Here is a 21421-nt window from a genome sequence, read left to right as displayed (position 1 = left end):
GTTACTCAGTGTCCCCCCCTGCTGGGCGCGTGTTTTACTTAACCAAAAATTAATCTGCCCATTTGATGGGGAGGGGCTGTATATTAATAGAAAAGATGGGGTCCGGTACGTTGGACTTTAATCAGCACAGCCTGCACGTACGGAATTAAGAAGGAATGACTCGTTAATTTGTATTTTACCTGTTGTGTAAGCTTAGGCAAGAGTTGTTTTTATTCCAAAGTGCTAAGATTGCAACAACGTTTCGACTAGTCAAATGAAAACATGTCGACATTTCCAACTGTTGTTAATCCTACACGGATCTGTTGTTGTTTACTCCTACAGATATGTAATGACTACTTTGATTGATTAAGACATTTGTTATTCTTTTGGCGCCTACGTGCTTGTCTGCAGAAATCGGTATACTGCCATGGTACTAGTGCCTAATTGCTTATCAATTATTTATGCTCCGCTTTAAAATGTTTTTTTCAGTTCAAGGTGAACGCGCAATGAAATTGTTTTTTTTTTTTTTCTGCAGGAATCAATTAGGCCAAGAATCAACAAGACTCTGCCTTAAATAATATGCCTATGATGTCGGACAACTGGATTGCACGGAATCGATATAGAAATGTGGGCGATGGGATTGCCTGTAATGGACCCAAATGTGTACGTGTGTTTTACTGACTGGTAATGAACAGATGGAATTAGCCGTTGAACCCCTCATCCGAGTCATTTGATTACTCTGCCCTCATCAATATGGTCGATATTTGGAGCAAAGGAAATGCGACATCGATTCGACTGGCCTTGTTAAAAAGCAGATACGATTCGCATTATGTGAAAGATGGGAAATTTAAGTAATCAATAACTGCAACAACGTTCTTAAGACCTTCCTTTATTTGAAATACAAATACCATTTGCATCCTTTTCGCCCACTTCGTTAAATCGTTACAGTGTTCTATATTTAAAATTTTTTTTTAAATATGAAAATGCTCAAAATAGTAAAATACCACAGTCCGAGTCCACAGCATCTTGAATCACAAATGTCACACTAAATTGCGGAATGTGGTATGTTGTAAGAATCTTTTCACACTTTTCCCAGTATCGTCTGCCAAGAATAGAGGGCTAAAACCGAGAGCATCGTTAAATAGCTAAGGTAATGCTTATTTAGATTTAGGTAGCTTGTTATAAACGTACGGTATTAATTTGAAAGTATTTGACCATTTAGGTCATTTGTTTATCAGTCTATTTGGATTTGAAAATAGAAGAAAATGTTATCTACAGCAAGACGTGACAGGATGAGCGGCGATTGTAAAGCGGGTACACCTTTCGGGAACACACGAGTTCGAAACGTTCTCAAGGATTTCTGTTTTGATGGGAATGAAGTGACTAAGGTATTTGCTCGCAACTATTGCTGAATATTTGATATATTTATAAATATGCCTGTATTGTTGAAGTAATCACCCATATTTACTCTCGATGTTTTTCATTTCTAAGGTTCTCTTATTGGGTTGTGGTGATCTAAGAAATACCTTTCAAGCAACAACTTCCAAGAATCCTCAAAATTTAGAGATTCATCTCAATGATTTAAGTCCTTCTGTTTCTGTCTTGGCTCGAAATGTCATAATTTTGAAAATTGTGGCAGCACATGATTTCAATCTTGAAAATGATGAAGATTTTGGATTTCTGTGGGATGTGTGGTACAATGTTGATTGGCCAGAAGAAACCAGGAAGAGGTTTCTTTCTATTGTTAAGGAATTGACGAATGAGAAATTACCAGATAATGTCACAATTCCAAACAGTTGTCACCTAGAAAAATTGAAGAGTTTGTGGAGTAACTGGCATTTTGTTTCCTCCCAAAACAAAACCGATTCTGAATCACTCTTGAGAAAAGTCTGGGGACAAAGGTAACTTTTAATAAAAGCATTGAAATAGGTTTATAAATAGTGGTTCATACTAATTCTTCCATATTTATTTATTAGGAATCAATGCTTGTTGGACCTATGGGCTGTCTTGTATTCTCCAGAACATTTACAAGAGAAAGCACATCTGAAAAATGCTGATCTCTTCACTGCCTCATTAAATGATCTGGCTAAGCAGTTTATAAATCGTGAAGAGTTCATAGGATTGGCACCTTGTGTTCGTAAAAAGATTTACGATGAAATTCTGAAATGTTACAGAAATGGCAGCAGTCGCCGTCAAAATAACGACCAACCAGTGTGCGTCAACCCAACTTTGCTGAACCCCTCCACCCATGATTGGAAAATTTACTGCTTAAATCTGTTTGAAGGTTATCTGCCAATGGAAAAAGGAGAGCTGATAACTTCAGATGAAGAAATCGTGACCCACTACTGCTCCGAAATACTCAAGAGATTGGTGTCTTCCTATCGCAGCCGGATTCCAACAGTCAAAATCGTTTTTCACTTAGAAGAAGCCTTAAAACATTGCTACTCAGACGCAAACAAGTTTGACGTCATCGACTGCTCTGATTTCTTGGATCATGTTGGGTTAGCCAATTTAGTTGTTGCATGCTGCCGAAAGTTGTCGGATAACCCAAATGCAGTCTTTTATACCGAAATAATGACTGACAGTCAACATTCGGCCAACACCATCGTCGAGACATCCCTTTGCGCTCCATTGAGCATGATTCCGACTATTTACGGGTTGAGATTGGCTGACCATGTTGAATTAAGAGATTCAGCTATAGATTACTTGCGTTGCAATACCCTTCAAAGAGGACGCCCAGTGATTCTCTGCTGGCAGAAAGTACCAAACTTTCAGAACATCAAATTGGTCCCTTCTCCTGATTTAGATCAATGTGTAACAAAGCTGGCCAAATTCTGCCATCAAACAACATTTTCTAAACCTGCCTCTCTAAAAAGCAGCGCTGGAAGTGATATCTACTACACTCCCTTAACGTTCAACTATATTTTGGATTCAATGATCAAGAGACTGGGACATGATTTTTGGTTACCGGACATACGTCTACTTGAAATCGCTCATCAATTCAGTCTGGCAAGAAAAATTCTGGAGGATTGGAAGAATGGAAAGAAAATGATGAAATTTACAGCTGGTGTTGAGTACATAAGGAAGTCTGCAGTCAGCCAAGAATCAACTCCTCTACTTCGGCTAGTTTTTGTCCGTAAAGCTTCTTATATGTTGAAAGGTGACTTAACCGGACCAGATGTTCACTACATCGACAATTTTGAACTTGAATTCAAACAGACTTCAAAAGGAATCAAAGTGGAGACTTCGTTTTTACTGGCTAATGATGATCATGGTTTTTTCGATGAAACGTACACTGCGATTGTAATCGATGCTTTCAACGGAATGCCAATACTACTCTTAGAGTCTTTTAAATCAATGCGGGTAGAGGAATATCTTGTTCCTTACCCGATTGATCAAAGAAAATCTCAACTTCCGCTGGATCCTAAAAATAAAATGTACATGAAGGTCGAAAGTTGTATCGAGTCAGAAGAACAGTACACCCTTAGGATTGCTATTGAATGTGATGGAAACGTTTCAGGTGAGTAATTTTGCATTTCAATTCGTTGATTATGTTGCAAGTTCCCATTATTAAGCTTTTCATTTTTACAGGATTGAAGATATCCACTAACGAGCAGGCCCCCTGCGAATCCTGCCATGACGTCACCGTTTCATTGACTCAACCCAGCGAAATCAAACCTTTGTCATTAACATTTCCATTTCCGATCCTTGCGAAAAATGTTCAAGCGACGCTCCATCGAAAAAGTCGACATGTCGATTTGTTGGTGAAGAAATCCCTGCTGGAGCCTTGGCCGTGCGAGTTTCACAGTAAAAATTCTAAATGGATAATAGACGATTTAATGCCCTGGGAAAACGTACCACTCACCCCTGAAAATGGATTAAACACTTTGGAACACCATCTGACCAGTCAACTGATATCGAAGAATATCAATTCAGACCATTTTCTTGATTCAAAGTGTTCTGCTTTGGATAAATTGCGTCTCAAGCTTGGAGTATTGATGTTGCGTGATATTGAGTTTGTCAGTTACGGTCGAAATGACGATCGGTACCTACTGAAACTCCATCGGCCCCTTCTTACTTCCCCAATGGGAAACCCAATTTTGCCGATTACTGCTCTCAATGATATCCTTTCGCGAATACTTGGACAGGACTTTACGACTAACCCAACTGTCCTCAAAGAAGGACTGGATCACTTAAAGATTTACAAGGAAGTCTTTCCAATTGGCAGATCCAAGGACAAGTTGGTTGTGGATGCCGAGACAGAAGAAGAATTTCAATTGTTTCGTTTTCTCCTGCGTTTGAACTCAACTAGGTAATCGACTTAGTTACTTCAACTTTGTTTCTACATAACTAATTTTCTGTTTAAACACAATTCAGAATCGAGCCCAGCAAATGGCAGAAGGAGAATATTCCTCTAGGAGGTAGCAGTCCTTGGCTTGCTACTTTCATTTCTCCTCTCTACCAGGATTCCGTATCGACGGAAAGCATTGAGGATGAACTAGCTAACGAGAAATGCTGTGCCGTTTGTAAGAAAATCCCCGAGAAGTTGAAGCGTTGCAGTCGTTGCCGTTCTACTGTTTACTGCAGCGTCGAGTGTCAACAGTCTCATTGGCCAACTCACAAGCTCATCTGCAAGAAATTGTAATTTGGCCAAAACTTAATGCAGCTTAATCCGTGAGTTATCGATTAGCTTGAACTTTAAAATCAAATTCAAACAAGTTCATTGAGTTTTTTTTTTTTTTTTTTTTTTAATTCGGTTGATTATTGGGATGGCTTTAGTTCACGGAAAACTCTTAAAGTGTTGGTGCACAGTTAAAACGTTTTTGTATTGAAAAATCGAGATTACACTTGGTATTGAAACAATTTTAACAATTTTAAGAATTGGCCTTTCAAAATTTGCAGGAAATTCAAAATGCCCTCTAAATTTGCCAATTCTGCTACCGAGTAATCGACTACCATAGTACCATTTATGTTTTGCCGATTGTAGCACTGTATGAAGATTAAGCTCCGCCTGCACAACGAATTAAGAGAGAATTGAGAAGTTGAACTTGCCTTGATTAAAATTTATTATTCACGAGCAACTCACAAGAAGAAAAAAAAAATCCCAAATTGAAATTATTCCTTTTGATATCTTCTTGTTGTGCCCTTTGGGTTTTTACCAGCGCCTGAAGATATAGTTTCCTTTACTCCTTTTTTTGTTTTGCACAACACCAGAAACGCGTACCTACACCATTCCGTAACCAGCATTTGCTACAAGTTTTTTTGTATTAAAAGCCAGCGCCTTCTACTAATAGCATTACACTTGAATCTTCTAGAGCCCAGTCGAATAATTCCAAAAGATGTCTCGCATTAACATGGTAAGTTTTTTTCAAAATACGCTGACAAAAACTAATGTAATATTTAACTATTGACGTTTTAGTTGATGTTATTGGTGGCCGTTGCTGTGGCCTTGCCTTACCCTCAAAACGCTGCTGCTCCCGCCGTTCCTACCCCAGTTGTTCCAGGTGCGGATGGTTTAACAGCTGACCTTCGTCATCACCATGGCCACAACAGTGGCGGATATGGGGCCGGATACAACCAAGGATACGGTGGATACAACCAGGGATATAGAAACAACTACAACAGTAAATATCAAAACTTTGATGATCATTTGTTGTTTACGTTTTACTGACTAGAAAATTGGCGAGTTCTAAATTATATTCCTTTTTTGTCAAAAAGGGCTCGCCTTCCGTTGGGCTCCTTCTAAAATTCGGTTCGAGTTACCCAATATCGTTTACCCTTTGATATCCAACTGCCGCCCGTTGAGCAGAGCAACAAGACACTGTTGTAAACGCTACAGTGGCCAAAGAATCCATCACGGGTCGAATCAACACGTTGAGATGAAATTAAATTCATTTTTTTTTTTTTTTTAAATCTTTCTACTCGGCTCTTCGCTGTGCTGTTTCTTTTATTATTTTTGTCAAGTTTCATTTGTCTGCCGTGCTGTGGGGCTTATTGGTCATTCTCTACGGTGTCGAGGGCCCTATAGTCTGAAACGTCATGGATCGGATAATATCTGGAAAAGTCCGGTGCTTTACAGATTTGGAACCAGCAGAGTGACGACTGTCGGGGTATAGACACTTTCATGTTATGGCAGATATGGCTATGGAAAATGATTTCATTTCTGAATCATCATTCAGAGCGGAATGCTATAACTGAGTATCAACATGATAGCGCGCATAATTCTATATGCATTCATTTACTTGGGTCTCGTACTGAACCTTATTAGCTTATTTTTTTTATAATGTCGCCCACTGGATTGTCTTAGTTCGTCTTTTCTAACATTTGGAGGTTGTTAATAAGCGGATTTTTTTTTCGTAGTTTAATATCCTGAATTATGATTAGATTGGGATTTAAATATTTACCAGCGCCTGAAGATATTTTTTGTTTTGCACAACACCAGAAACGCGTTGTGCCTCGGCCTTGCAGTGAGAATAACCTGCACCATTCCGTAGGCTGCATTTGTATAAAAAGCCAGCGCCTTCTTCTCATGGCATCACACTTGAATCTTCTAGAGCCCATTCGAATAATTCCTAAAGATGTCTCGCATTTTCATGGCAAGTTCTTTCAAAATACGCTGACAAAACCTAATGTAATGTTTAATTATCGACGTTTTAGTTGATGCTATTGGTGGCCGTTGCCGTGGCCTTGACTTACCCTCAAGAAGCCGCCGATCCTGCCCCAGCTGTTCCAGTTGCGGATGGTTTAACAGCTGACCTCCGTCATCACCACGGCCACATCAGCGGCGGATATGGGGCCGGATACAACCAAGGATACGGCGGATATAATCAAGGATACGGTGGATACAACCAGCAGGGATATGGCGGATACAACCAGGGATATGGAAACGACAGTAAATATCAAAATTCTGATCATTTGTCGTTTATGTTTCACTGACTGGGAAATTGGCGAGTTTTAAATTATGTAAAATCTCGACACGTGCAAAACGTGTCATTGTCCTCAAGTCAATGACACGATATGTTCTTTGTACTATTTAGTTATGTGACGCTTAACAACTTGTGTTTATTTGATTTGGAATAAGCAGCTGTCAATCGATGTTCATTGACCCCTCGGAATGTCGAAATTTAGAGCACCAGTGTTGGGAAGTTGGACTCGCCCGGCCATATAAAACGGCTGATTTGAATATCGCATGATGACTTTACTGTTTTCATCAGCAGAGACGATATCTTCTTTGGTGACACGATTAACCTCTCGTTGTCTTCTGTACGAATCATGAATCGCAATCGCAATTTGGTAACACCCTTCAATCCAACATTATGGTGCACGTTTCCACCAATCTCGCCTGTAATCAATTGAATTTTCTTGAATTTTTTTAGCTGAATTTCACAGGCGTGCTGATCGTGATGGTCTTTATCAACTTTGCCACTGGCGCTACTAATAATCTAAACAAACAACGATTTGCGACCCAACTAGGATCTGCCGTTTCCGGCAATGTGCAGAATTCTGCGGATCGAGGGTGAGATTGGATTTCCTAATGTCATCAATCCGACCGAATTTTTTATTTCTTGACTTTACTATTGCATGGGAAAAGCCAACAGCGGTCACCACCAGCGTTTCAGCCAGTTGTAGCTGAAACGAGTATACCTCTGACTACTCGCGGTCCAGTTCCACCTCGTCCTCCTCCCGGTTCAATCCCAAATCTCCCACCCATAGCTGAAACACCTCGACCAACTTATCTTCTAACAACTTCACAAAAACCAACACCGGGCATTAACTACCCCCCAACAAATCCAGTGATTGCAGCGGCTCCAGCGAATGAACCAGAAACCACGACTGACGTGCTTTAACGTTGTAATTCTGTTAGCTCAGTACCTTTTGTAAAGACTATTTAGCTTTTACTTCTTTTCGCAAGGTGTACTAGTCACCCACAGTTATTGTGAAGGGAAAACAAGCAGGTCTGGTTGTTGACGGGGTTGGTTAATTTATTTTTTTAAGGTGGTGGACTTTTATCCTAACTTGTTTAAAGGGGGAATGGGTGACTGTTCGTTTTGTCCTATGGATCCTGAATTTGTAAGTGAATAATTTCTTGTTTAAAAAACAGGGCTTTAATATTGGAATTACTAGCGATGTAAAGGGTTTTGTTGATGACGTAAACGCGGAGATTTGGAATCCAGCTGGGTCCCCTAATCCACAATGGAATAAAGATACAAGTGTAATCCGTTTCTTCTTGATAAACCTAATTTCTTTTTGTGTCAAGTTCCGTTTTGAGGTTGGGTTAATATTTTCTTATTGCAGCACTTGATGGATTCAAAGATAATCTCATTTAGCCCCTGACTGTGAAGCATTTCGCAACGTTTCCATAATGTTTGGAATACTTATGTCAGTTCGATTTAGTTGAGGCTCTGGTTACAGTAGTTACGTCGATAGCTACGCCGGTCGTGTGAGTTTGTTGGATGTGACTAGTAAACATTCCGGCCATTGCTGCTATCGCCCAATTCCGTCGCCAGTCAACTCCGCCTTGAAGTGGGCGGGACTGTAATTCAAACTGCAGGGATGTACGGTTCTTCTTATCCGCTTGGTTGATGTTGGATGTGGCTATGGGAAAATGATTTCGATTCATGAATCATCATTCAGAGCGGAATGCTTTAACTGAGTATCAACATGATAGCGCGCATAATTCTATATGCACTCATTTACTTGGGTCTCGTACTGAACCTTATTACTTTATTTTTGATATTACGTCGCCCACTGGATTGTCTTATTTCGTCTTTTCTAACATTTGGAGGTTGTTAATAAGCGGATTTTTTTTCGTAGTTTAATATCCTAAATGATGATTAGATTGGGATTTAAATATTTACAAGCATTGGATCAAGTATCTTTTGGCGATGACTCACTTAATCACGGAATGGGCATTGATGAGTCACGTAGCAGGTTGCATTTCGGGAATGAGTTCATAAGAATTGGCAGCATTGACACTCGGGTTCCAATTTTTGATGATATTCTGTGTCAAAGCACGTAAACTGGACGTGAGAAACCAATCGAATCAACTCTCTTCCGGGGTTTTGTTGCGTTTTTATGTCTCATTTTAACTTTAACTTTGACACCTTCGACCACCTGCCTTAAATTTGCACTTATTGCCATCAACCACGTCAGCAGCAACAAGTGGCTGAAATGAAATGCATCCAGGGATTCAAATTTCTGGCTTTAACTCCCAGGGTATAAAAACGGATTGCAATCATTGCATTTTCGTGGCAATCGCTTCTGATCGCTGCACGTTGACTGGAGTCTTTCACCATGAAATCGCAGGTTAGAATTTACTTTATATTATTTGCTGTTCATCCTTTATCATTTAATTAATTGTTATTAATGTTGTTTTTATTGTTATGAAATGTTTGTTATTGCATGAAGAAGATGTGGGTGGTCATTTTGGCAGTCGTTTTCTCCGACGCTTTTGCCGCACCGATGGCGGTGACAACGGTGAAGCCGCAAACGACTCCCGCTAACCCAGGACTAGAAGTCCAGGAACTGATTATCTTGCGTGATTACTACAAAAACAAACCGGCGGATTCAGAGAACTCAAAAAAGGAAAAAGCTCAGAAATTGAAGGAGTATGAAGACAGACTTGCACCCAAACAGGCCAATTTGTATAATCTAGCGTACGCTGCTTATCTCTTAAATCCGAAATATGGTGGGTTCGATTCATTTCTCAAATATTTTAATTGGATTTAACGATTGCTATCTGCACTAATTAATTTATGATTTTCTCAATAATTTCAAGATATTAGCCTGTATTCGACTGACCCGTTTTCAAAAGAGAATGCAACCGGTGAATTTCCTGCCATCCAAAAATACAAAGACAAAATTAATTATTACCAAGACAAGTGTCCATTCCAGTTTAAGGGGAATTATTTGCTGGCTAGAGATATGGGTATGGACGTCGAGTTCAAACAAGATGGCTCTCCCTACGGTACTCCCGTATTTGGGCAGTTTGGAAAGGCCCAAGCCTTTTACAACGATCTTTGGGCGAAGCGAAATTTGCCGTACACGATGGACGAGTACCGTAAGAATTGCCCGACACACAATTTAATCGAAATAAATCTAAATTTTCTTGAAATATCTTTTAGCAATCTTGCGTGATCATTGGCAAAAACTGTTGAACCAACGTATAGAGCTGGACAAAACTAGGAAACCGAGCCAAGCCGAGCTTTTGGCGTACGACAAATATCTCAAAGGCCCAGAGCCAAAAGGGGGTAAGAAGAGAAAGTCTACTAATACTGCACTGATAGCACTAGAAATATGTAAATTAACTGCTTTATTTGTCTCTCTTTTCAATCAAATTGTTAGGTTTCACTTTGCCATTCTGGATTCCCCCCACGCCCCCGCCAAAGAAATGGGTTTCGGTGGAATATTTTTGCGGAGGTGGCAAGGGAGGTGGAAATTGGTGCACGAAATGGGTGTGGCAGTGATGTGTAACCATCGTCAATCTTATTCTGAATTCCTCTCCGGTGCAACCTCTGCCTGGCTGTTTCGATCTTGTTTGCTTTGAACTTTGCTTGTGTGTCAAAAAAAGAACTTATTAATTGGCAATTTGAATTTTGCTTGTTTCAAAAAAAGAAATTTCGCTGATGGAATGTTTCGGCTGTTTTCCTTCAGACAATATATAGAATTTTGCATTCAAACATGTTGAAGCTTTTTTCTGGTTCAAAAACGATGATTGATCGTAAAAGTTCCAATTGTTAACTGCGGAACATTTATTTTGGTTTTGTAGCCATTTAGGGGCCTAAGCTAAACTGATAATTATTCATGGAATAGTTATTCATGGAATAGTCTAATCATTTTTATTTCTTAGTAAGAATTTGTTCTCTTTACATATTAACAATCGTTAATCTCGTCCCTCCCATTGCTGAACTACATGGACGATCTTTTGTTAGTCCATCATGTTTAGTAGTATAAGGATGGACGGACCAATATTTTATACGTACCTCACTCTACCCTATTTTGCCCGGTGTTTTATCGATTCTGTTATTATGTCATCCCTACCTTTACCACTTCAAAAGGGTAGGCGTTTTTATTTCACACCCAGCCCAGTGTCTTCTGAGCTATTTTCTAGTTCTTTCTTTTATTGGCTTTTTCTTTTATCTTTTAGTTTGTTCTAACTTGTTGATGCCGTCGACCTCCTTTGCCAGTTTTCGTCCCGCAGAATGCCCGCAGATTGAATAAGGATATTGGAAGTGCAGCCGTAGCCAAGTCGATTGGAGTTTTAGCGAAGAAGGTAGCAGCTAGATGTATCTTCGTCTGTCGAAGAAGGCTTAAAGTGAATTACCTACTTAAGTCAATCAACAAGTAGCGTCCGAAATGGTCACAAGTGATGTAGGCCTAGCGCTAGGTTTCGATTTCGTGCGCAGTTGAAAGGGTATGTCAAAACGTTATTTCTTTTTCAAAATTTGGACGATGTTTAGCTACTTTATTATCTATACGTATATTTTAGAATATTTAATATATAGGTATGATGCGTTTCCTTATTCGACATTACATCGCTTGATCAGACATTCTCTTTTATCTTTATTTCTAAACCAATACTTGGAGTCAATGAGTGCCAAGTGGATTTGTCCTGTGTCGGTTCTATAAGCTTTGCAGTTTGCACCGACATCAGAGGTGCAATTGGCGTAAGATTAGTGACAATACCGTGAACCGTGTAGAGCAGCTAAAGTAAAACTCTACATTATAGTCCGTTTTAGTTTCGGTTATACAAGACTATACTAATTAAGATGACAAAAATGCGACATTTCCTTTCGTTGTATAGGCCTAACTGTTTTTTTTTCGCCAATATCAAGACACATTTTTGACTAGAAAAGCTTCAGATCATTTCAAATTTTATCGTCAATTTAATTCATTAATCTTTGAAACATTTATTATAACCTAAACGAAACTATTTATATGTAGCACCGCAAAGGTTCACAGAGTTTTACAGGAAGCGCATAATGTTGCAGTTGCCAGAATTGTCTCAAAAATTTAAACTAGCCCGTTTAAACTAAACTATTGAAAAAAAAGTGTACTGAAAAGGAGAACATTTCACCAATAAGGAAATACCCAAGTCGCAACATTTTTCATTCCTCGTATATTTTAAAATTCGCGCTCTTATCACTTCCATGGCGAAATAATGATAGGAAATACCGTGGGTTTTTCCCAGCACTCTTATTTCATCAAGTCCAAACAACAACACGGCCGTACGCTGCCTCAGGTAGTGGTGCCACTAGCCTTGCAGTGAGAGTAACCTACAACGTTCGGTTCCTATTCGCTACGAGTTTTATTTTTGTATAAAAAGCCAGGCTCTTCTCGGCTCTTCTCCAGTTTCTTTACACTCATCACTTGATTCTTCCGTAACTCAGTCGAAAAACGAAAAGAATGTCTCGAATTTTCATGGTAAGCCATTTAAAGTCATTTATTTATTATTATTATTATTATTTTTACTAAAAAGCAGTAACATGATTCACTTTTATACCTTAAAGTTTATGCTGTTGGTGGCCGTTGCTGTGGCCTTGCCTTACCCTCAAGACGCTGCTGCTCCCGCCGTTCCTGCCGCAGCTGTTCCAGGTGCGGATGGTTTAACAGCTGACCTCCGTCATCACCATGGTCACAACAGCGGCGGATATGGGGCTGGATATAATCAAGGATACGGCGGATATAATCAAGGATACGGCGGACATAATCAAGGATACGGTGGATACAACCAGCAGGGATATGGCGGATACAACCAGGGATATGGAAACAACTACAACAGTAAATATCAAAACTGATAATCTGTCATTTATGTTTTACTGACTGGGAAATCGGCAAATTCTAAATTATGTATAATCTCCTTTTTCAAAAACAGATGGAGGTTACGGCAGTTACGGTGGACTCGGATGGAGAGAAGGACAGAAACCAGGGGATACCGCCGCTCCAGTTGATCCTGCAGCCACTGGACAAGTGACTTTCCAGTAGAATTCTCCAATGCACCTGTTTGCTTTCATTCAATCCACTTAACTCTTATCAAATTATCACCTTGCGTTCGTGCCTATGGCTAATTCTGTCGGAATTCTTGTATTTTATAGGGTCTGCCCTTGCAGTTTTCACTTCTGTTGTCTAATTGAAGGGATGTCTTATTCTATTCGCCAAAGTGAATGCTGTATGTTATTCTGACTCTGTCGATCAGTTTTAGAAAAAATGCGATAACATATTCTTTCTTAAAGTGGAAATAAAATTTCAAATTAAAACAGTGTGTGTTAAACTAAGAAATCGATGACTAAGTCCACTGATGTCGGTTTAATACGAAAATTTTAACCGGAAATGTGTTTTAAAAATTTCCTTGGTCAGTAAAATCAATGAGTAAATCCACCCATTTTAATAAGGGAATCCCTATTTGTTAAACTGGTTTTTCTTGCTTTACGATTAAAATCAAATTTGATTTTGATCAGGCGAAGAAAATGGCAACACTTCCCATCAGGTCGGCATAGTGAAGGGCACAACTATAACCCACCGTGACAGTTTGTGTTTGTTTTTTATTTTTTAAGTGGCATCTTATTTTGTATGTGCGGATTTGGCCCAATAATTACCGTTGTTCTGTTATTATTTTGATTTTGTTAACCTTGATGCATTTCACTATTTGTTTCGTTGGAACCGACATGTACAGTTGAATGCCTGTATGGAATTATGGATGTTACCGGTTCTAGACTCTTTTTTGTCTTCTTGAATAAAGCACAGACTGCACGGGCAAATCAGCGAGCGTACAGCCTCTTTTTTAAAAAACGCTGTACGCTAATTGGCCCTATCAGAGCCATAGATACCTGGTCAGTTCACGGCTGTGTTGGCTTCCCTATCCCGGTTTCAGGGTAAACGTGGTCCGATTTGGAAGAATGAATGAGCGCCTCTAGTGAGTGTGTCAGCTACTACGTGAAGCCAGCCAATCAGGAAGGGTCTATGAAAAACTCATTGGCCAATCGGCAATCACAGCTTACTTTTCTACAAGAAGTAAACAATAATAAAAAGGAGAAGTATCCAACTGTCAAACCTCTAAGTTTTATCTAACTTCTAAGTGTCCTATCTTTTTAAGTGTCCTCACATTTTTACATTTTATTGTTTGGTTGTGTAAAAAAAATATGTGGTGTAAATACATGGTACGTTTTATTCTTAGTTACTTTGAATTTTATTCTCTTTCTGCAATATTTCGATCTTAACACGCCAGCTGAGTCCAATATACCAGAAAGACGAGATTAAAGGTTAATATTTATGAACCTTTAATGAGGAATGCATGAACAAATTTTTCGATCGTTGAAATCCTTTATCAATTGCGTTATATTTTCAACTGTTGTGAAATGGTTTGACAAAGCAGTAGTGCTTGATGGAATGTTCTTTCCGTTGACATAATACATTACTTCTTGTTTGTTTTGAAAATGTACACTTTTCACATTATAATTTCCATTTGGTAGTTGATCCATCGAAATGCAATAAATCATTTGTTTGATTTGATCAAAAGACCATATCCAATTCTTTGGTATCATTGATAAAGTTACTAGTGACTGAAATGTCATAAAATTAGACTTGAAATTAGTAGAGCTTGCTTCCATAGAAGGTGATGTAACTGTCGAATCTTCAATGACAACAGCAACGTTTTTGTTCATTACATCAGGAAGTGGATCAAAAATAGCTTCTTCAGCAGCCTGGGGAATGTCCATTGATTCTTGAATAGTAGAGGTAGCTTCCATAGAAGGCGATGCAACTGTCGTATCTTCAATGACAACAGCAAGATTTTCTTTGATTGAATCAGGAAGTGGATCAACAATTCCTTCTTCAGCAGCCTGGTGAATGTTGATTGTTTCTTGAATAGTAGAGGTAACTTCCATGGAGGGTGCTATAAGATTAAAATTAAAGCAATTGCTCTTCAAAATAAAATGTAAAGAGAACTATTATCAATACCTGTACTGTCAACTTTTTTTCTCTTTGACGTAGTAGGTGGTTTGTCTACTTTTGGTCGTTTCCTTACTGATGAATTGCTAGCATTTGCTTCCACTACAAAATATATTTAAGAATTGCATTATTTAATTTTAAACAATATAAACATATGTAAAAATACCATTCAGGTTATTTCTCCATTTGAAAGCATCAACATTTTGCATTGCTTGTCGACTAGATTTATCTAAAATGAAAATGGTTCAGTTTCTGTGTGACATTAAAGATTATACAGGAAAGGAAATACATACCATTTATCAGAAAATGTTTGGGAATTGCTCCAGCATTAAGATTCCTACGTTTGAAAGGATGGAACACGTTCAAAATTTGAATCCCTGATTTAAAGTCACTTTCGTCAAAATGACGGGAGCAAATAAGTGAGGTGCTCGTCAAATTGCTACATGGAATTAGTTCTTGCCATTTTGATAATGAAGTTTTAGGAATTGTAAACAGGGTAACCTCGTTTTCTTTTTGATTTCCTTTGTAATATGTTGTTTTACAACCAGGAACAGCACACCTGCCAACCATTTTTACAGAAATTATGGTTAGGCTTCATTCACGTAATACACGATGATGGCCGCCGTATTCACATATTACACAAAAATGGCCGCCGAAAGTATTCAACGTCTTATCACTAGATGGCGCTGATTCATTCTTCCACTTCACAACTTCTGACAAGCTCCGCCCTAAAATGTCTGAAAATCGGGGATACGTTTACCCTGAAACCGGGATAGGGAAGCCAATACAGCCATGAACTGACCAGGTATCTATGGCTCTGGCCCTATTGGACAAAAAATTTATTTCCAGACCTGGCAACGCAGGATGTCCAACTGCTCCATTCGCATTAAGTGAAAGATGGGAAATTTAAGGTAATCAATAACTGCAACAACGTTCATAAGACCTTTCTTTATTTGAAATACAAAGACCATTCGCACCCTTTCACCCACTTCGTTACAGTGTTCTCTATTTAAAAAAATTTAAATCATGAAAATGCTCAAAATAGTAAAATACCACAGTCCGAGTCCACAGCATCTCGAATCACAAATGTCACACTAAATTGCAGAATTTGGTATGTTGTAAATATCTTTTCACACTTTTCCATGACTTTTCTCAGTATCGTTGGTATCGTCTGCCAAGATAAGAGGGCTGAAACCGAAAGAATGGTGAAATAGTTAAGGTAATGCTTATTTAGACTTAGGTAGCTTGTTATAAACGTATGGTATTATTTGACAGTATTTGACCATTCTTAGGGCATTTGTTTATCAGTTTATTTGGATTTGAAAATAGAAGAAAATGTTATCTACAGCAAGACGTGAGAGGATGAGCGGCGATTGTAAAGCGGGTACACCTTTCGGGAACACACGAGTTCGAAACGTTCTCAAGGATTTCTGTTTTGATGGGAATATTAGCGATGGGAATGAAGTGACTAAGGTATTTGCTCGCAACTATTGCTGAATATTTGATATATTTATAAATATGCCTGTATTGTTGAAGTAATCACCCATATTTACTCTCGATGTTTTTCATTTCTAAGGTTCTCTTATTGGGTTGTGGTGATCTAAGAAATACCTTTCAAGCAACAACTTCCAAGAATCCTCAACATTTAGAGATTCATCTCAATGATTTAAGTCCTTCTGTCTTGGCTCGAAATGTCATAATTTTGAAAATTGTGTCAGCACATGATTTCAATCTTGAAAATGATGAAGATTTTGGATTTCTGTGGGATGTGTGGTACAATGTTGATTGGCCAGAAGAAACCAGGAAGAGGTTTCTTTCTATTGTTAAGGAATTGACGAATGAGAAATTACCAGATAATGTCACAATTCCAAACAGTTGTCACCTAGAAAAATTGAAGAGTTTGTGGAGTAACTGGCATTCTGTTTCCTCTAAAAACAAAACCGATTCTGAATCACTCTTGAGAAAAGTCTGGGGACAAAGGTAACTTTTAATAAAAGCAATGAAATAGGATTATAAATAGTGGTTCAGACTAATTCTTCCATATTTATTTATTAGGAATCAATGCTTGTTGGACCTGTGGGCTGTCTTGTATTCTCCAGAACATTTACAAGAGAAAGCACATCTGAAAAATGCTGATCTCTTCACTGCCTCATTAAATGATCTGGCTAAGCAGTTTATAAATCGTGAAGAGTTCATAGGATTGGCACCTTGTGTTCGTAAAAAGATTTACGATGAAATTCTGAAATGTTACAGAAATAGCAGCAGTCGCCGTCAAAATAACGACCAACCAGTGTGCGTCAACCCAACTTTGCTGAACCCCTCCACCCATGATTGGAAAATTTACTGCTTAAATCTGTTTGAAGGTTATCTGCCAATGGAAAAAGGAGAGCTGATAACTTCAGATGAAGAAATCATGACCCACTACTGCTCCGAAATACTCAAGAGATTGGTGTCTTCCTATTGCAGCCGGATTCCAACAGTCAAAATCGTTTTTCACTTAGAAGAAGCCTTAAAACATTGCTACTCAGACGCAAACAAGTTTGACGTCATCGACTGCTCTGATTTCGTCAGTCGTGTTGGGTTAGCCAATTTAGTTGTTGCATGCTGCCAAAAGCTGTCGGATAACCCAAATGCAATTTTTTATACCGAAATAGTGACTAACAGTCAACATTCGGCTAACACCATCGTCGAGACATCCCTTTGTGCTTCATTGTGTATGATTCCCACTATTTACGGGTTAAGATTGGCTGACCATGTTGAATTAAGGGATTCTGCCGTCGATATGTTGCGGTCAATCAGCATTCGAAGAGGACGCCCAGCGATTCTCTGCTGGCAGAAAGTACCAAACTTTCAGAACATAAAATTGGTCCCTTCTCCCGATTTAAATCGATGCATAACAAAGCTGGCCAAATTCTGCCATCAAACAACATTTCCTAAACCTGCCTCCCTATCGAACAGTGCTGGAAGTGAAATCTACTACACTCCCCTAACATTCAACTACATTTTGGATTCAATCATCAAACGACTGGGACAGGATTGTTGGTCACCAGACCTACTTGACATCGCTCCACAATTCTTTCTGGCAAGAAAAACATTGGGGGATTGGAAGAATGGGAAGAAAATGATGAAATTGTCAGCTGGTGTTCAGCTCATAATGAAGTCTGCAGTCAGCCAAAAATCAACTCCTCTACTTCGGCTAGTTTTTGTCCTCAAAGATTCTTACAAGCTCAATCCTGACTTATCCGGACCTGATGTTCACTTCATCGACAATATTGAACTTGAATTCAAGCGTACTTCAAAAGGAGTAGCAGTGGAGACGGTGTCGTTTTTACTGCCTAGCGATCATGGTTTTGATGAAACGTATTACGATGCGATTGTTGTCAATGCTTTCAACGGAATGCCACTACTTGTCTTAGACCCTTTTGAATCAATGCGGGTAGAGGAATATCTTGTACCTTACCCGATTGGACAAAGCAAACCTCAACTTCCACTGGATCCTAAAGGTAAAATGTACATGAAGGTCGAGAGTTGTATCGAGTCAGAAAAACAGTACACCCTAAGGATTGCCATTGAATGTTGTGGAAATGTTTCAGGTGAGTAATTTTCCATTATAATTGGTAGCCTACATTCATGTTGCAAGTACCTATTTTAAATCTTTCCATTTTTACAGGATTGAAGATATCCACTAACGAACAGGCCCCCTGTGAATCCTGCCATGAAATCACAGTTTCATTGACTCAACCCAGCGAAATCTAACCTTTGTCATTAACATTTCCATTTCCGATTCTTGCGAAAAATGTTCAAGCGACGCTCCATCGAAAAAGTCGACATGTCGATTTGTTGTTGGAGAAATCTCTGCTGGAGCCCTGGCCGTGCGAGTTTCATAGTAAAAAGTCTAAATGGATAATAGACGATTTAGTGCCCTGGGAAAACGTACCACTCACCTCTGAAGATGTATTCAGCAGTCTGGAACACCATCTGAGCAGTCAGTTTTCAATGACGGATATTAAATTCTTTCTTCAGAGTCGTCAGTTGATACCGAATAATATGGATTTATGCCAATTTATTCTTTCATCTGGATCTGCTTTGCATAGCTTGCGTCTCAAGCTTGGATCATTGATGGCCCGTGTTGCTGAGTTTGTCAGTTACGGTCGAAATGACGATCGGTACCTGCTGAAGCTCCATCTGCCCCTTCTTACTTCCCCGATGGGAACCCCAATTTTGCTGATTACTGCTCTCGATCAAAATTATATGAAAAATTTTTTAAAGGAAATATCTCCGGCAAACCCAACTGTGCCCAACGAAGTAATGGATCACTTAAAGATTTGCCAGAAATTTTTTCCACCCATGGAGGACAGGTTGGTTGTGGAAGCCGAGTCAGAAGAAGAACTTCAATTGTTTCGTTTTCTCCTGCGTTTGAACTCAACTAGGTAATCGACTTGCTTACTTAAATTTTGTTTATACATAACTAATTTTCTGTTTAAACACAATTCAGAATCGAGCCCAGCAAATGGCAGAAGGAGAATATTCCTCTAGGAGGTCGCAGTCCTTGGCTTGCTACTTTTCTTTCGCCTCTCTACCAGGATTCTCTTTACAAGGATTTTATAGCTGACGAGAAATGCTGTGCTGTTTGTAAGAAAATCCCTGAGAAGTTGAAGCGTTGCAGTCGTTGCCGTTCCACTGTTTACTGCAGTGTCGAGTGTCAGCATTCTCATTGGCCAATGCATAAACTCATCTGCAAGAAATTGTAATTTGGCCAAAACTAAATGCAGCTTAATCCGTGAGTTATTGATTAGCCTGAAATTTAAAATCAAATTCATGCAAGTTAATTGAGTTTTTTTTTTGTAATTCGGTTGATTATTGGGATGGCTTTAGTTCACGGAAACTCTTGAAGTCTTGATGCACAGTTAAAACGTTTTTGTATTGAATAACCAAGATTACACTTGTTGTAAAATCAACTTCAAAAAATTTTAAGTATTGGCCTTGTAAAAACTGCAGAAGATACAAAATGCACTCTAAATTTGCTGGGGGTTGGTGACTAGGACTTCGATTGATTAAGACATTTGTTATTCTGTTAGCTCCTACGTGCTTGTCTGCCGAAACCGGTTTACCAACTATGGTACTTAACTAGTGCCTTATTGCTTATCGATTATTTAGGCTCCACTTTGAATTGATTTCAGTTCAAGGTGAACGGCTGAACGCTTAATGAAATTGATTTTTTACAGGGATGATTAGGTCATGAATTAACAAGCTGTCTTATTATCATGACGGACAACTGGAATGCACGATTTAATGTGGCCAATATGTTTGTAATTGACAGAACGTGTACGAGTGTTTACTCTCCGGTAATTAACAGGTGGAATGAGCCGTTGAACTCCACGTGTGACCAATTTGGAGCAGAGAAAATGCGACGCGGATTCGACTGGCCTTTTAAAAACGGTTGTGACTCGCATCCAATTGACTTGTTCGTCGCCACTCGCCATTCATTTCGGTAAGCCAAACATAGCCATTACATCTAATTGCGTAATTTGTGTCATTGAATGATGTGCTTACGGTTTTACAGCCAGCACGGGTTGATCTGAAATTGCGTGATATTAATTTAATCGCCGATACTGTTTTATTGTATGACGCAATTTTCTGATGTCGTTTTCGTCTACAGGTTTAATTATCGGAGGATACGTTAAGAAGCTATGAAGCCGATTGAAGTCTCCATTCTGATCCTGTAAATGAATGTCGCCCACTGGATTGTCTTATTTCGTCTTTTCTAACATTTGGAGGTTATTACTTGTTTTCTCCTACGGTTCCTGACTCGGTGAGTGAATAATTTGTTTTAAAAAGTGGCATTTTAGAATGTTAAGTGGCAGATGTAATCTTGCCGATGGCATAAACGCGGAGATGTGGTATCCTCTCCCCAATCTTCAATTGAGTGAGGAAGTGCGTCGAATAATCTCCGTTTATTTCTTGACAAATCTCGTTTTTCTTTGTGTCACGTTCATTTTAGGGATTGCGTTATTATACTCTTAATATCAGTGCTTGACGAATTCTAATATTATCTCATTTAGCGCCGCTGACTGTGAAGCCTTTCGCCAAGTAGGAGAACGGCAATACAACTGAAAGTAACGCCAGTCATCGCCGTGTGCTGCTTATTTATTTGGCTGCAACGGACCGTGTGGGCTAGAAAAGGAAACGAGCTTTTGATAGATGGATTCCATCAGTTCGCTGGGTAATTAATTATTTACGTTACAAATTAAACAATGTGTGGGCGATAACATCAATTCGTTGTAACCACAGAATATCATCTGAAAATGTCAATGAACTCGGAATATGAAATGAAAAAAGTGAATGTGACGCGAACGACTCGCCTTCAATTTGTCGCCTTATAAAAGTTTCCCATCTTTTAGATGTTGGCAATCAAGCATTATCATTGACAATATCGACGATCTTTTGATAGACCTTCTGAAGGTCACCTTTATTTTCAGTAGGGGGTGTAGGATGG

The 21421-nt window shown here is 39.0% G+C and overlaps 6 protein-coding genes across 13 annotated transcripts; 5 read left to right on the top strand and 1 right to left on the bottom strand.

Moving 5' to 3' along the window:
* The first annotated feature begins 73 nt into the window (after nt 1–73).
* On the top strand, nt 74–19883 carry LOC124312911. 4 transcript variants are annotated; one of them, XR_006910653.1, is made up of 7 exons: nt 15799–16144; nt 16218–16398; nt 16502–16905; nt 16981–18518; nt 18596–19355; nt 19421–19705; nt 19801–19883. XR_006910653.1 is itself a non-coding variant. In XM_046777471.1 (5 exons), the coding sequence occupies exons 2-5, from the start codon at nt 16261–16263 to the stop codon at nt 18679–18681; spliced, it is 2166 nt and encodes a 721-aa protein (XP_046633427.1). In that variant the 5' UTR covers nt 74–1166; nt 16255–16260; the 3' UTR covers nt 18682–18886. The 4 variants fall into 4 exon arrangements, 2 of the variants coding, with proteins under 2 accessions (XP_046633427.1, XP_046633426.1); XR_006910652.1 differs by having other exon boundaries at nt 19421–19883; XM_046777471.1 differs by lacking the exons at nt 15799–16144; nt 19421–19705; nt 19801–19883 and adding an exon at nt 74–1166 and having other exon boundaries at nt 16255–16398; nt 18596–18886.
* LOC124313751 lies at nt 1272–4648 on the top strand. The gene is made up of 5 exons (XM_046778562.1): nt 1272–1367; nt 1471–1880; nt 1956–3499; nt 3571–4291; nt 4357–4648. The coding sequence occupies exons 1-5, from the start codon at nt 1272–1274 to the stop codon at nt 4622–4624; spliced, it is 3039 nt and encodes a 1012-aa protein (XP_046634518.1). The 3' UTR covers nt 4625–4648.
* Nucleotides 5219–7114, top strand: LOC124313518 (abscisic acid and environmental stress-inducible protein-like). Its single transcript, XM_046778485.1, has 3 exons — nt 5219–5336; nt 6637–6871; nt 7064–7114. The coding sequence occupies exons 1-3, from the start codon at nt 5319–5321 to the stop codon at nt 7105–7107; spliced, it is 297 nt and encodes a 98-aa protein (XP_046634441.1). The 5' UTR covers nt 5219–5318; the 3' UTR covers nt 7108–7114.
* LOC124313280 lies at nt 7125–10658 on the top strand. Of its 4 annotated transcripts, XM_046778119.1 has the most exons (8): nt 7125–7272; nt 7356–7495; nt 7571–7838; nt 7892–9285; nt 9388–9667; nt 9758–10039; nt 10104–10229; nt 10324–10658. In XM_046778119.1, the coding sequence occupies exons 4-8, from the start codon at nt 9274–9276 to the stop codon at nt 10443–10445; spliced, it is 822 nt and encodes a 273-aa protein (XP_046634075.1). In that variant the 5' UTR covers nt 7125–7272; nt 7356–7495; nt 7571–7838; nt 7892–9273; the 3' UTR covers nt 10446–10658. The 4 variants fall into 4 exon arrangements, with proteins under 4 accessions (XP_046634075.1, XP_046634077.1, XP_046634078.1 ...); XM_046778121.1 differs by having other exon boundaries at nt 7578–9285; XM_046778122.1 differs by having other exon boundaries at nt 7571–9285; nt 9391–9667.
* Nucleotides 12312–13235, top strand: LOC124313475 (shematrin-like protein 2). Of its 2 annotated transcripts, none has more exons than XM_046778423.1 (3): nt 12312–12402; nt 12489–12754; nt 12845–13235. In XM_046778423.1, exons 1-3 carry the CDS (start codon nt 12385–12387, stop codon nt 12927–12929), a joined length of 369 nt encoding a protein of 122 aa, XP_046634379.1. In that variant the 5' UTR covers nt 12312–12384; the 3' UTR covers nt 12930–13235. The 2 variants fall into 2 exon arrangements, with proteins under 2 accessions (XP_046634379.1, XP_046634377.1); XM_046778421.1 differs by having other exon boundaries at nt 12489–12759; nt 12854–13235.
* Nucleotides 13970–15682, bottom strand: LOC124313204. Its single transcript, XM_046778004.1, has 4 exons — nt 15219–15682; nt 15092–15154; nt 14935–15027; nt 13970–14869 (listed from the first exon to the last, which is right to left on the bottom strand). Exons 1-4 carry the CDS (start codon nt 15493–15495, stop codon nt 14256–14258), a joined length of 1047 nt encoding a protein of 348 aa, XP_046633960.1. The 5' UTR covers nt 15496–15682; the 3' UTR covers nt 13970–14255.
* Nucleotides 19884–21421: the final 1538 nt, after the last annotated feature.

Source organism: Daphnia pulicaria, chromosome 9, assembly GCF_021234035.1.
Source record: "Daphnia pulicaria isolate SC F1-1A chromosome 9, SC_F0-13Bv2, whole genome shotgun sequence".
In the NCBI taxonomy this organism is placed as follows: Eukaryota; Metazoa; Arthropoda; class Branchiopoda; order Diplostraca; family Daphniidae; genus Daphnia; species Daphnia pulicaria.
This window is presented reverse-complemented; position numbering and strand designations above follow the sequence as displayed.

What these genes read in the sequence shown, in the direction of transcription:
- LOC124313475 (XM_046778421.1), top strand. An exon ending in ATATGGAAACAACTACAACA is followed by an intron (nt 12,760 to 12,853) that starts GTAAATATCAAA and finishes TTTCAAAAACAG; the next exon opens with ATGGAGGTTACGGCAGTTAC.
- LOC124312911 (XM_046777471.1), top strand. Translation starts at nt 16,261, where the DNA reads ATGTTATCTACAGCAAGACGTGAGAGGATGAGCGGCGATTGTAAAGCG. An exon ending in ATGGGAATGAAGTGACTAAG is followed by an intron (nt 16,399 to 16,501) that starts GTATTTGCTCGC and finishes TTCATTTCTAAG; the next exon opens with GTTCTCTTATTGGGTTGTGG. An exon ending in ATGTTGTGGAAATGTTTCAG is followed by an intron (nt 18,519 to 18,595) that starts GTGAGTAATTTT and finishes CCATTTTTACAG; the next exon opens with GATTGAAGATATCCACTAAC.
- LOC124313280 (XM_046778121.1), top strand. An exon ending in GTACACGATGGACGAGTACC is followed by an intron (nt 10,040 to 10,103) that starts GTAAGAATTGCC and finishes AATATCTTTTAG; the next exon opens with CAATCTTGCGTGATCATTGG. An exon ending in AGGCCCAGAGCCAAAAGGGG is followed by an intron (nt 10,230 to 10,323) that starts GTAAGAAGAGAA and finishes TCAAATTGTTAG; the next exon opens with GTTTCACTTTGCCATTCTGG.
- LOC124313751 (XM_046778562.1), top strand. Translation starts at nt 1,272, where the DNA reads ATGAGCGGCGATTGTAAAGCGGGTACACCTTTCGGGAACACACGAGTT. An exon ending in ATGGGAATGAAGTGACTAAG is followed by an intron (nt 1,368 to 1,470) that starts GTATTTGCTCGC and finishes TTCATTTCTAAG; the next exon opens with GTTCTCTTATTGGGTTGTGG. An exon ending in CTGCGTTTGAACTCAACTAG is followed by an intron (nt 4,292 to 4,356) that starts GTAATCGACTTA and finishes AACACAATTCAG; the next exon opens with AATCGAGCCCAGCAAATGGC.
- LOC124313204 (XM_046778004.1), bottom strand. Translation starts at nt 15,495, where the DNA reads ATGGTTGGCAGGTGTGCTGTTCCTGGTTGTAAAACAACATATTACAAA. An exon ending in CAAACATTTTCTGATAAATG is followed by an intron (nt 15,155 to 15,218) that starts GTATGTATTTCC and finishes TTTTCATTTTAG; the next exon opens with ATAAATCTAGTCGACAAGCA. An exon ending in ATGGAGAAATAACCTGAATG is followed by an intron (nt 15,028 to 15,091) that starts GTATTTTTACAT and finishes TATATTTTGTAG; the next exon opens with TGGAAGCAAATGCTAGCAAT.
- LOC124313518 (XM_046778485.1), top strand. An exon ending in CCAGGGATATGGAAACGACA is followed by an intron (nt 6,872 to 7,063) that starts GTAAATATCAAA and finishes TGGAATAAGCAG; the next exon opens with CTGTCAATCGATGTTCATTG.